This window comes from Micropterus salmoides, unplaced genomic scaffold (genome assembly GCF_014851395.1).
Source record: "Micropterus salmoides isolate LMB-PRFRI ecotype aquatic unplaced genomic scaffold, ASM1485139v1 Ms_hic_scaffold_8, whole genome shotgun sequence".
In the NCBI taxonomy this organism is placed as follows: Eukaryota; Metazoa; Chordata; class Actinopteri; order Centrarchiformes; family Centrarchidae; genus Micropterus; species Micropterus salmoides.
In genome coordinates this window covers 38,573,376-38,587,554 of record NW_024044570.1, presented here as the reverse complement: position 1 = coordinate 38,587,554, position 14,179 = coordinate 38,573,376, and the positions used below count along the sequence as shown (strand labels likewise).

Genomic DNA, 14,179 nt, shown 5'->3' with positions numbered 1-14,179 from the left:
AAAAGGCCTGTTTCGCTGGCCGAGTCTGGGTGTTGCCTGGCGAGGCACGCCACGCGCGTGCCTAAGCGTCCAGAGGGCCGAGCAGAGTGGAAGAGAACCAACAGCGAAGAGAAGAGAGCCGCAAGGTCGCGTGTCGCTCTTTTGTTGCCTGGGGCGTGGTTCCCCAGGGGGCGTCTCAGGTTTCCCAAGGGACTGCTTTTCTAAACTTAATGTCTAAAAAGAAATCTATTTGCGCATATTATAATCAAATAGTTTCCACAATCGAACCTGTACTGTTCTAGGCATTTGGTAACAGGAAACAATTGTCACATTATTGGTCAGGATATTTATACATTTAACGGCATTTCCAACGAGGGCATGTAATACTTATTTCGTCCACTTGGGGGAGCTCAGGTTACATGAGGAAAGCTTGGATTAAATCAAAGATCGTCTCTCCTTAGGAACTGGGAATATTGATTCATCCTTAAATTCCAGCTGGCGATTAAGAGTATAGTAAAACATAACTTTGTCATCATTTCTAAAGGAATTTTGTAGGAAAGTAAACAAGCATTGATTACATTAGATAAAGGAGTGTCTTGCTGAAAATAAAAACACTGCACAAGTAACTTCTTTTCAGCACTAATATCAACAACAGATAGCAACAACAGTTAACATAACTACTCAAATAGAGGCAAACGTAATCAGGTAACTAAAGATTTAATTAAACTTAATTAAATGCTTTGAGTCTTTGGAGACTGCAGTCCCTTTTAAATTGAAAGTTCGGCTGTCCTGGATTGTGTCACACCTAGGTGATGTGGTAATAAAACAAAGAATAAGGTCAGTTGCCACGGAAACATGTGTGGGGGGCCAGTTTTGATAGGCTGTTCAGGGAAATGCCAATGGCTGGTTCGTGTCCCTTTGTCAGTTTAACAGTCAGGCCCCGCGTTATCAAGGCCTGTTTCGCTGGCCGAGTCTGGGTGTTGCCTGGCGAGGAAAACCACTGGATGCGTCTCTCCATCCACGTCCTGCAGAAGCACTGCCCCTACGCCCACTCCAGAGGCATCTGTCTGCAGCGTGAATGGCTGTGTGAAATCAGGACTGTGCAGAACAGAGTCACTTGTGATCATTAAAGGCCCTGTTACAGTCCTCAGTCCATTTGACCTTATTTGGTGCAGAGGCCTTTGTCAGGTCAGTAAGAGCTGCTGCTCTGTCAGCAAAATGGAGAATAAATTTACTGTACCACCCCACCAGTCCCACAAAAGCACGCACTTTCCTCTTAGTTGTGGGCACAGGATATGCGTGGATTGCCTCTACTTTCCCCATCTGAGGCTTGACCACTCCATGTCCCACCACATTGCCCAAGTACTCCACCTGCCTCTGTGCCAGCATACACTTGTGTGGATTGATGGTGAGGCCAGCCGATTTGATTAGCCAGAGTACATGCTGCAGGTGAGCCACATGCTCCTCCCAGGTCTGGCTAAAGATCACCACATCGTCCAGGTATGCTGCGGCAAACTGACACATCCTTCAGCACCTGGTCCATGAGTCGCTGGAATGTCGCTGGTGCCCCCTGGAGACCAAAAGGCATCACCTTGAACTGAAACACTCAAAAAGGTGTTTTGAAGGCTGTCAGTTCCTTCGCCTCTGGTGCTAGGGCCAGCTGCCAGTAACCTTAGCTTAAGTCGAGAGTGGTGATAAATTTGCCTCTCCCCACTCCTTCTAAAAGCTCATCAATGCGGGGCATTGGGTAGGGGTCAAACTTAGAGATGGCATTAAGATACCTGACCCAATACAGAACCTACACCATTCACTTGTTGATGTTTCAATAATTCCTAGCTCCAACATCAGCTCAATCTCCTTTTTGAGCTGTGGCACCAAACGTTCAGGAATTCTGTAGAACTTCCTGCGAGGGGGAGCATTCTCTCTCAGGTGTACTTTGTGCTGTACCAGCGTTGTGAAACCAGGTTTTTCTTGAAACAACTTTGGATCAAGGAGAGGTCTTATATCTTCCTGCTGGGAATGCTGGAGATAGGAGAGCACCACTGAACCCGGCTCTGTGTTCGGGGGAAAGAACTGCTCTCTCTCTTCTTCATCCTCAACCACACGAACAGGCTGCGGGACTGGCTGCTGTGGTGGAACCAGGAATTCTTTTAACAGATTCACATGAAAGGTTTGATGTTTCTTCTTTCCGTCAGGCATGTGCAGTTCATAGGTTACCTTACCCAGACGTTTTGTGACTTGGTACGGCCCCTGCCACTTGGCCAGCAGCTTACTGTCACTAGTAGGGAGCAACAACAACACTTGCTGTCCTGGTTGAAAGACGCTTTCCCTGGCCTTTTTATCATACCAGGTCTTCTGATTGTTTTGTGCAGTCCTCATGTTCTCCTGTGCCAGTACAGTCATTTGTTCAAGTCTCTCTCTCATTTTCACCACATACGCAGCCACATTCTCTCCAGTTGCGGCTGGATTCTCCCAGAGTTCTTTCAGCAGATCCAGCGGCCCCCTCACTTGGCGACCATACAATAGTTCGAATGGTGAGAAGCTAGTTGAAGCCTGTGGCACCTCACGGTAGGCAATCAGTAAATATGGAAGCCACTGGTCCCAATCTGCACCTGTCTCTGAGATAAACTTCCGTAGCATGTTCTTGAGTGTTTGGTTGAATCGTTCCACAAGTCCATCTGACTGGGGGTGGTATGGGGTGGTTTTAATGCCTTTAATCCCAAACAAACAACTGATACACCTCCCGCAGTAGTTTTGACAAGAAATTAGTCCCACAGTCTGTTAGTACTTCTTTGGCTATGCCTACTCTAGAAAATAACTGCAGTAGACAATTGGCAACATGTCCGGCTTTAATTGATCTGAGGGGAAAAGCTTCTGGATAGCGCGTGGCATAGTCACAAATTACCAAAATGTAACGATTACCAGAGGAACTTCTCTCAAGAGGGCCCACTATATCCATACCTATTCTTTCAAATGGTGTGTCTATTATAGGCAATGGCTGAAGCTGGGCACGAGCCACTCCTTTGTTTGAGGTCAACTGACATGTCTGACATGATGCACAAAACTGCTGTACTTGAGCGTACATGCCTGGCCACACAAATCGCCTAGCGATTCTATTTAGAGACTTTTGAAACGCTAAGTGGCCTGCCCAGGGGATTGAATGACCAAGTTCCATGACTTTCTGCCTAAAAGCCTGTGGCAAAGCAATGGCCTCAGTCTTGCCTTTGCACTGATAAAGAATACCATCTCTCACAGCATAGGTTGCTTCTGCAAGAACATCTGTTCTTCCCTGCTTCTTCCCTTCAACCTCTGAGACTTTATCAAACCAGGGCTTTAAGGTCGGGTCAGTCTGCTGCAGTGCTGATATATCGGAGGGCACATCAAACTCCAGAAACTGAGTGGGCTTCATGTGCTGTTCAACTTCTGGCCTGGCTGAACCCAAAAACTTATCCCTTCTCCTCTGAGCTCTGGACTTTGTTGGTTTAACTGAGCCTACCTCCAATTCCACATCAAAAAATGGCAGCTCTTTAAGGGGGTCCTGGCCTTCTGAGCTCTGGTAGTCACCAAATTACAAACTGGAAGTAAAGGCCCTAGGTTTGCCTGCCGGTCACTTGCCTGACCTAATGAGTCGACTTCTGGTGACTCAGCCTCCTGTAGATCATTTGCAAAGTTCAGATTTTTAGCTTCTCCGTTGTGTACTAAATCTAGCAGTGTGGGAACATCTAGACCAAGAATGACAGCATAGGGTAGTTTGGGTGCCAAGGCCACTGGTAAGAGAAATGTCTGGCCACCTACAGTCAAATAAATCTCAGCCATGGGATAATCTTTCTCATCACCATGCACACAGCTCATCTTGGCCCTAGCATCACTCCATAACTCCCTTGGCACTAAGCTAGACAGAACCACAGACTGAAAGCTTCCTGTGTCCAAGAGAGCTACATCACGCTGACCATTTACTAGCACAGGTGCTGTTCGTACTGGCTCATGCACCGAGGCTGAGAAAGTGGGTCTGGGAACTGAACACAAAAGGGAGGGCTTACTCTGAGTAGTGGCTGGGCAGGTATACTGGGTGTGACCAATCTGATTACACTGATAACACATCACATCTGACTTTGTACCAGAATATGACTTTTTGGTAGGGTTGAATTTACTAGTAGTAAATTGTCTAGTGCTAGGCTGATTTCTACTCTGAGCTATACCACCCCCATCAGACTTACTTCGACTGGTCAAGAAACTGTCCCGACCAAAGGTGGTTCTTCTGGTCCCCGTTCTGGCAGACATGAAGACTTCTGCTAGGCTTGCGGCCTCCTCTGCAGACTTAGGAAATCGTTCCCGTATCCACACTTCCAAATCCGGATTCACCATCCTCCAAACTGCTCCAGGGTCATCAGTTCAGAAATGTCCTTCACAGTGGATTTCTCTGGTTTCACCCACTTGTGAAACAAGTCTTTAAGGCGGACATATAGTTCTCTTGGAGTCTCATTCTAATGAATGTCCAGGGATCGAAACCTTCTACGATAGGTGTCAGCAGTTATCTCATACTTGACAAGAATAGCATCTTTAACCTAGTCATACACTTCAGAATCAGCAATGTCCATGAACACATAAGCACTACATGCTTTACCTGTGAGCAGAGGAACCAGTCGAACAGCCCATTCCTTTCTGGGCCAACGGCAAACTTGAGCCATCCTCTCAAACGTAGTCAGAAAGTAGTCAATGTCATCCTCTGAAGTCAGCAGGAGCAATTTGGGATCTCTGTGTGTTAATGGTTCCCGCCTGGGAAAAACCCCTGCTTGCTGACTCACCATACTAGGCCCCTCGTCAGGTTCACCCCTGTCACTTTGTCTGTCATTATCCATTCCAAAGTTGTCTTGGTCCTGCTGTTGCTCATCTCTCATTTCATTCACCTGGAGTTGGATCTGCCGAAACTGGTGTTGCATACTTCTCCATCTTTGTTCTTGTTGAGCGGACTCATTCTCTATTTGCTGATCTCTCGCTGCTTGAGACTGTATTAATGATTTGACCAGACCTGCAAGTTCATCCAGTTTATCCTCAGGGCTGCCTCCTTTTTTAAGCCCTGTGTCCGCTGCAGCACCTGCTTCATCATCTCCCATTTCATCTAAAATTTTCTTTTTTCCACCTCTTGTCATCCTAGCCTTGTCTCTGCTCTTCCAAGCCCACACTTCTGACACCACTTGTCCGATGGCCTACAACAACTTCCTGTATCATGGCGAATCATCGACGCCACAGGCACGGCCATTGACGAAAACTCGCAAATAGCACAACTTTTCATCGTCAATGCCTTTAGAAGGCACAGCAGAAATTTGACGTTGATCCGACTAAATCCCTAGGAGGAGTTCGTGAAAGTACGAAGTGTGTAAATCATCCAAAAATGGATAGTAAAATTAAAAATGGTCGACTTCCTGTTGGGGGTCATACATTCTCAGCATTTACTCGTCCTTACCTCATTCATACCTTCTCAGCACTCCTTTTAACCTTACCTTCTCAGCATTTACTCGTCCTTACCGACACCTTCTCACCTCTACTCCTCCACGATCTTCTGCACCTGCTTCACAAACCATCTTTGTCCCAGCTGGGGATCGAACTGCCAAACTTCTGGTCCGCAACAGGAGCAGGGGTCCCCCTTTCTACAGAGAAGAATGAACAGTATGCTTTGCGCAGTTGAAAGTCCGATGTTCTCTTCTCTGGTAAACGTTACCAGAGAGGGGTAGAAAACAGAGTTAATAACCAAAAACACAAAAAGCACTATGGAGCGTAATTCAGAGGTGATGAGGTTGATGACACATACCAAAAGGAAAGGTGACATTAGTTTTCTGTATTTAACCCATCATATTCAGGAGCAGTGGGCTGCCATTGTACGACCCAGGGAACAGTTTGGGGTTCAGGGCCTTACTCAGGGGACACCTTCCAGTGTCCAAGCCAAGTCCTAACAGACTGAGCTAATGCCGCCCCAAAAATAGAACTCTATGGGCCTGATTTACTAACATCCCAAATAAAGAGTAGTACATTGCGTGTGCATTCTAAAATATTGCACGTGCAATTGTACTACCTGTTATGGAGGACTTACTTTTTATTGCGTAGATGACAACAGGAGCAAACACAGCGGAGGTGGCAGTATTTAAATGAGGGTTTTGCGCGTGTTAATGGTTTCCGCCATGGAGAGTCGGGAGGAAAAGCAGCCACAGTGTAAAAACTGGTTTGTTTCATTCAGTGCGTCCCGAGAATGTGGAAATCTTATGTACCTGCCCATCATGCCTAGGATTGCAGTAAGTACTTGGGACAGCACACCAAAAACTGCTTTGGGAAACCTCAGCAGAAACAGATACAGTATGCTGGAATGACCCAGACACAAGGAAATGCCAGCAGATCGTGCTTCATCCAGCCAGAGGGAACAATCACCAACTGTCCCCCCTTGTGCCTGGTTGCTCCGCGATCTCCTGGCCCTGGCCCTGTATGCCCCAACGCCCTCTCCTTACCTTTGATATCTACAATGGGTTGTGTCGCTATTTTGACCGGCGCGCTGTGAACACTTGTTGATCGTTCTCTCTGGCTGGATGAATTTTACACGTGATTCATCCACTGCATCTCGGGGTTCTCTGCAGCACTACACAACGTTCTAAATTCTTCCATCTCACAGAGAAAAGAAGTCAGGTCGAAACGAAATTTGCTTTATTTGCATGAATGTTAGTACAACAGTTTTGCCAAAACTAAAGGAAAATACAAAATAACCCAATTCAATTCATATAGTTCATCGTATAAATAAAATAATTGTATTTCTAAATATTGGATATAGAATAATATTATCTAATATTTTTAATTTCTCTGTTTTCTTTCATTATGGCTGTGTCTCCTTGTCGCAACAATAACAGCACCCACCTCTGTGCAACACTTGGTGGTTTGCACCTTCTTTCAAACGTATTAAATACAGATGCTGTTGCACTCACATGAAAATGCATTTAGGCTTGTTAGATCACATTGCGTGTAGTAAATAAATGTATTTGCATGTTACCCTTACATTACTTTGCACAACAAAATTGAAATGCCCCAAATTGCATATTCATTAAGGCAAAAGTACTAAATGAATAACAGGCGCTATCTTGTACTTTTGAAAGACGTCATTCTACATGCAAACTGTTAGTAGATCAGCTTATGTGTTAATTTGCTGGTGATATCAAGTTTGCACACGTTTTTACTCACACAAACCTTTAGTAAATCTGGCCCTATATATGTTTTATAATTAGAGAGGCAGATATCAGTGCATCCTGATTGATCATGTGGAGCGTCAAGAGATTTAAATAATCATTGAAGTTATGCTGCTGTACCTTGTGCATAGATGCACACATTCTTAATGGGGAGATGATTCATCCTTATTCACCCATCTCAACCCTCCGGCTATTAATCAGAAAGTTCTTTTTTTGACAAAGACCCACCCAATCCGATATAACTGCAATCTGCACATCACTAGAACCCACCTACACACATACATACTATCTGAATAATGTGCCCATTAAAATAGCAGTGAAAGTAACTCAAAAGTAACGCAAAAGTAGTGTAAAGCATTACAATTCATAGATGTATGGATTCCATTAAGTACTTTCCCAACACTGGAGGTAACACAGACTAGATATACACAGAGAGTGCAGGGTGATTAGACACCAGACTAAGACAAGACAAAGACACCAGCATCAGACAACTTAAAAAAAACTAGGAAGCACAGAAAAACTGACAAATTAAAACATAATCAAGGTAAGTGAGTAAATTAAAACTAAAAATTTAAATAACCAAAACCAAAACCGTTACAGAAATGTTCCTGAAAGTCAGTAGGTGTGTGAAGTGCTGCTGGGTTAGGGACTTACAAAAGCAAGTCAGGGGCAAGACTCTAACTCAAAATATTGTAAAGATGAACTCCTCTCCCTCCTTGAAGTACTTACTGTCCATTTAGATGATTACCAGTAATTACTTGTTAGCTGTCAGCATCAGACAGAGGCTCAGCTTCTGAGACATGAGTAGGAAAACGACAGGAAATGGAGGTGGAGGAAGACAGAATAGCAGGAAAGTTGGAAGGGGGTAGAGATGTACAAGTGGAGATGACAGAGCGCGGTAGACAAAGAGTGATGTAAAAGGAATGGGGGTAGAAGGAGATGGAGATGCAAAGGAAGAGGAGGAGCTGAGGACAGAGAGCAGAGTGTTGACACGTATTTTTGTCAGCCAGGGTCAAGTGGTTGCTGTCTCTTCTTTGAGATGCTATCCATCAGAGAGTACCGGTGAATTAATCCCCCCTTCATTTGCAGAGATGAAGCAGACCTCTGACCTCAACAGTAATTGCAGGGCTACTGATCGGCTCTCTGATGACAGTGATGCTGCTTTCTCCACAAGTCATGGCAGCCAGGTGGTAATGTTATGAAGTGGCATACATATCCCTTCTATCTACACGCCCTCAATGCTGTGATGTTGTTCATGCCTGTTAAGCACAATTCCCCCATCATAATTAGTATAATAATTCTCATATAAACCCATTATTTAAATAATGGGGTATGTGACTGGCAAGAACAAATTATGGTTGCCCCTAAAGGCTTAGTAAAGTGGAATTGGATTACTTCTAGATCTAGCAGATTTAGGATATTAATAAGTTTATTTATATAGCACTCAAAAAGTCAAATCTAAAGAAATGGGCCTTAAGCTGCTTTTGAAAAGTGTCAGCAGTTGTCTACAGATCATAAGTCCAATATGATAAAGTCAAGGCTCAAAAAAAAAATTGGCCCTGGAATTTTAGGCCTAGACCGGGCCCCACCCAGAATCGGTCCCACACCAACCACCATCCTGGCCCTTGCCGTCTGACAAGCCAGTCTGGGAGGATATATGAAGACCGAGGAGACTCAGAGTGGACCTGTACGCCTCCAGGACTCTGAGGCGAGTAGTGATGGCAAGTTCAACTCTTTTGACAGACTTGAATCTTCAAATCTCGTTCATTACAATTAACTAATCTTTTTTTGAGTCATTTCGTTCATTTGAACTAGGCTGGTTATCGTTCTCAAACACGGAAGGCTGCTTGGCTTGCTTTAACTGACAAAGTATAATGCACAAATTCACCTCTTGATCACTCTCTATCATCATTATATACACCCCCCTGGGCCCATAACCAAATTCAAACCATGTAAAAACCACAGAAATATGTTGTCTATATGCAATCACCACTACGAAATCCCTCCATTTTCAAAATCTTTCCTGAGTATACAACTAGACCAGCCATATAAAGGCTTATGTATATATAATTATTATCATCATCTCTAAAGTGCTCGTTCATACAGTAGCCTAACATCCCTATCCATGAGTAAAATATTAATATCAGATTTGTGTATTTAAAGTAATAAGCTTGATACACTATATCAATAAACGCACTCTTATTCAAATTCAACCAATTTAATAATAATCTGGATCAAGCCACCAAGTTCTTAAAGAACTCCAGCACAGAGAGAGGAACAAAGAAATATTAAAGCTGCAAGCAGCGTTGGGCGGGCCCTCGCACTTGTAGCGCGTCCGGGGTGTGAGCCGGCCGAGTTGCACATTCTGGAGCTCTGCCGGTGCGGCTATTAATTTGCTACGCGGTTCCGACGCCGCATGAAGGTGCTATATGTCACTTCCTGTGTCCCCTATGTGGAGCTACATAGCACTTGCCGCTATGAATATAAATCGGTATTGGTGTGTAGATGTCTGCGGGGTGGGAGAGTTATCAAGCACGTAAAGTTTGGTGCTGATGTGAGCATGTACACTGAACAATAATGTACCCAAACAATAAAATAAATTCCTTTTATATTTCCCTGCCTTGTTGTTTATGTGTACATACAGAGGAAGAATGTGAGAACAGCACACATTTCATCGTTACTGTGTGTTAGAGCATGGGAGAACAGTGGATACTTTTAATACAGCCCACACCCCTAATACTGTGTAACTATAACAAGTAGAGAACAGAAGAAAAAGATGTTCTTTCTTTACAACTGTCTGCATAGCTTATTCATAGTGTGTAATGAATGGAAATAAATAGGCCTACTAGGCTCCTCTCTACTTTGACATTTAAGATTAGCTTGTTTGATCCACCTTCATACACATGTGACATTACTGTACAACTTGAGAAAGGTGAGTTGTTTTCTGCTCCAGCCTGCCTAAAAGAAAAGCGTTTTTGGGATTAAATGGACTTTATTAGCTGCTGCAGTGCAGGATGAACTCAGAACAGACCCATTTCTCACCTTATTATTCTAAATCATGCAACAAAGAAGAAGAAATGCATAATAAATCCTGGGACAAAATCTGTCCACAAATACTGTACAGCATGTAGTCTAATGAACAAGACTTGTGTTATAGCTGACTTGGGCAGTGAAATGTTTAATTTTTTTAATTCATGTGGTCATAGTTGTCCACAACTCAAATCAGAATATAAGAAGATATGTTTAATACCACCTCAAGAAGGCTTCCTATCAGAAAGGTAGGAAGGTATTTCAAATGTACAACTGCAGTACTTAAATCTAAGTAAAGTAATTTCCCTGACATTTTTGTTTTACTTTACTTTTAATAGACGCATGTAACAGGTTTTATACTTCCTGTGAGTATAATCCAATCAATCTTATTTTCATACTATATATCCGTTGTGTAATTTGATAAATTGTGTTGTATGTCGTGCTCGCATCGTGTACTACTGAGACTTCATTGCCCTCTTCAAAGAAGTCTCTGACTACAACATGCGTCTTTGTAAAGAGAGAAACGGACAGAAAAAGTATCTAACTCTGACTGTCAGCTCGCTCTGTTCCGTTAAAACTGAATTTACCATACAGAATTGAATACGAGTGCACTCCAGATTTAGCTGCAGCCAGCTGACCGTGTGCTTCTCCCTATACCGCAGTTCTGTGTCCATGCATGCAGCAAACTGAAAGCACTGTCTGTCGGAGCGTCTACGTGAAAAGAGAAGGAAGAGGCAGAAATGCATACAGAAATTTAAAAAGGACAGGAAGAAATAAAAGAGAAAGAAAATAAATTAAAGCTGCAAGCAGCGTTGGGCGGGCCCTCGCACTTGTAGCGCGTCCGGGTGTGAGCCGGCCGAGTTGCACATTCTGGAGCTCTGCCGGTGCGGCTGTGAATTTGCTACGTGGTTCCGACGCCGCATGAAGGTGCTATATGTCACTTCCTGTGTCCCCTATGTGGAGCGACATAGCACTTGCCGCTATAAATATAAATCGGTATTGGTGTGTAGATGTCTGTGGGGTGGGAGAGTTATCAAGCACGTAAAGTTTGGTTCAGATGTGAGCATGTACACTGAAGTTACAACAACTTCCTGTCTCATGGCGAATCATCGACGCCACAGACACGCCCATTGAAGAAAACTCGCCAATAGCAGAACTTTTCATCGTCAATGCCTTTAGAAGGCACAGCAGAAATTTGACGTCGATCCGACTAAATCCCTAGGAGGAGTTCGTTAAAGTACGAAGTGTGTAAATAATCCAAAAATGACCGACTTCCTGTTGAGTTTAGGGTATGGGTTCTTGAGGCTTTTTTGTGCGTCTTGATATGATACATGTCCCCAGAAAATTTCGTGCATGTAGGTTGAACGTGAACGAGGGGCTAATTTTTTCTAATTTTCTAGGTGGCGCTAGCGAGTCATTTTGCCACGCCCATGCGCGAAACCCATAAAATGCGAAATTTTTCACCAGTTCTGACATGTGTGCAAAGTTTGGTGAGTTTTCGAGTATGCTCAGGTCCCCAAAATGGAGCTTACTTTGCAAAAAAAAAAAAAATATATATATATATATATAATCTTGGCAAATTCAATAGGGACCTCGCACAGTTCGTGCTCGGGCCCTAATAATCTTTACAAATTCAATAGGGACCTCGCACGGTCGTGCTCGGGCCCTAAATAGGACTAGTAACAATAGTTGATGTAGCAGAGGGTGTCAAGCAGGAACACGGGGGCAGCAGGTGACCCGCAGCAACAGATCCAGAATCCACAGCTCCAGAGCCAGAAATACCTGCAGGAAGTGATAGGAGGAGAGAGGAGAGGGACGAGAAAGCACAAGACTACCAGAAAGGGGAGAAGTTGTGTTAGTAACATGCAATAATGGGATGAGGTTGCATACAGAGGGAGAGAAAGTAGAAGAGAGAGGAGCTCAGTGCATCATAGGAAATCCCCCGGCAGTCTAGGCCTATAGCAGCATAACTACGGGATGGTTCAGGACTCACCTGAGCCAGCCCTAACTATAACCTTTATCAAAGAGGAAAGTCTTAAGCCTACTTTTAAATTTAGGTTGGTTGGTTCCACAGGAGAGGAGCTTGATAGCTGAACGCTCTGGCTCCTAGTCTACTTTTGGAGACTCTAGGAACCACAAGTAACCCTGCATTCTGGGAGTGCAGTGCTCTGGTGGGGTAGTAAGGTACTATGAGCTCTTTAAGATAAGATGGTGCCTGACCATTAACAGCTTTGTAGGTAAGAAGAATGACTTTAAATTCTATTTTGGATTTTACTGGAAGCCAATGCAGAGAAGCTAAGACAGGAGAAATATGATCTCTTTTCCTGGTTCCTGTCAGAACACGTGCTGCAGCATTCTGGATCAGCTGAAGAGTCTTAATGGACTTTTTCAAGCAGCCTGATAAGGAATTGCAGTAATCCAGCCTAGAAGTAACAAATGCATGGACTAGTTTTTCTGCATCATTTTTAGACAGGATGTTCATGATTTTTGCAATATTACGTAGGTGAAAAAGGCGGTCCTTGAAATTTGCTTAATGTGAGACTTAAACGACATGCCCCGATCAAAGATAACTCCAAGATTCCTCACAGTGGTGCTGGAGGCCAGGGCGATGCCATCAAGGGAAACTATATCTTTAGATAACGCGTCACGGAGGTGCTTGGGCCCCAGAACAATAACTTCAGTTTTATCTGAGTTTAACATTAGAAAATTACACGTCATCCAGGTTTTAACATCCTGAAGGCACATTTCAAGTTTAGCTAACTGATGAGTTTCATCTGGCTTGATTGATAGATATAACGGAGTATCATCTGCATAACAATGAAAGTTTATGGAATATTTCCTGATAATATTGCCTAAAGGAAGCTTATATAAAGTGAAGATGGTCAATGGTATCAAATGCAGCACTAAGATCTAATAAAACCAGTACAGAGACAAGTCCTTTGTCTGATGCAATAAGGAGGTTGTTAGTTATTTTCACCAATGCTGTCTCTGTGCTATGATGAACTTTAAATCCTGACTGAAAATCCTCAAATACACTATTGCTCTGTAGAAAGTCACACAGCTGTTTAGCAAATGCTATCTCCAGGACCTTAGAGAGAAATGGAAGGTTAGATATAGGTCTATAGTTGGCTAAAACATCTGGATCAAGTTTGGGCTTTTTTAGAAGAGGTTTAATTACAGCTACTTTAAAGTACTGTGGTACATAGCCTGTTGATAAAGATAGATTGATCATATCTAGTATAGAAGTGCTGACTAAGGGTAAAACTTCTTTAAGCAACCTAGTTGGGATGGGGTCTAAGAGGCAGGTTGATGGTTTAGATGAAGAAATTATTGAAGTTAGTTGATAAAGATTGAGGGAAGCAAAGCAGTCTAAACATATATCTGGTTCTACAGCTGTTTCTATGGTTCCTGAGTTTAGACGAGTAGTGCGCTGCTCTGGCATTACGGAGGGCCTTCCTATAAGTTTTAATCTAAGTTTCTATCTTGCCAAATTAAACGAGAATTTTCCACTTTGATGGAACGCCAATTCCTCTCAAGTTTCCACGATATTTGCTTTAATTTGCGAGTTTCAGTATTATACCATGGAGCTAACCGTCTTTGTTTTATTATTTTCTTTTTTAGAGGGGCTACAGAGTCGAGTGTCATTCGCAGCGAGCCTGCAGCACTATCAACAAGATGATCAATTTGGGAGGGACTGAAATTAGCATAGGAGTCCTCCGTTACTTTGTGACTTGATAATGAATTTAGAGCTGATGGAATCGCATCCTTAAATTTAGCTACAGCACTATCAGACAGACTTGTATAGAAATTTTTGCCCAATGGCGTGTAGTTCAGCAATACAAACTCAAAAGTTATCAAACAGTGGTCGGACAAAGAGGGATTCTGTGGGAACACCACTAAATGTTCAATTTCAATACCATACTCCAAAACAAGGTCGAGGGTGTGGT

General features: G+C 43.4%; 1 protein-coding gene across 1 annotated transcript in view; it reads left to right on the top strand.

Annotated features, from left to right (window-relative positions):
• The first annotated feature begins 8,125 nt into the window (after nt 1–8,125).
• The window catches only part of LOC119893071 (paired box protein Pax-6-like), a 49,680-nt gene continuing 43,626 nt past the window's right edge, over nt 8,126–14,179 (top strand). Inside the window, exon 1 of the mRNA XM_038704998.1 lies at nt 8,126–8,195. Coding sequence (XP_038560926.1) covers nt 8,126–8,195 — 70 coding nt within the window. The remainder of the gene's footprint in view (nt 8,196–14,179) is intronic.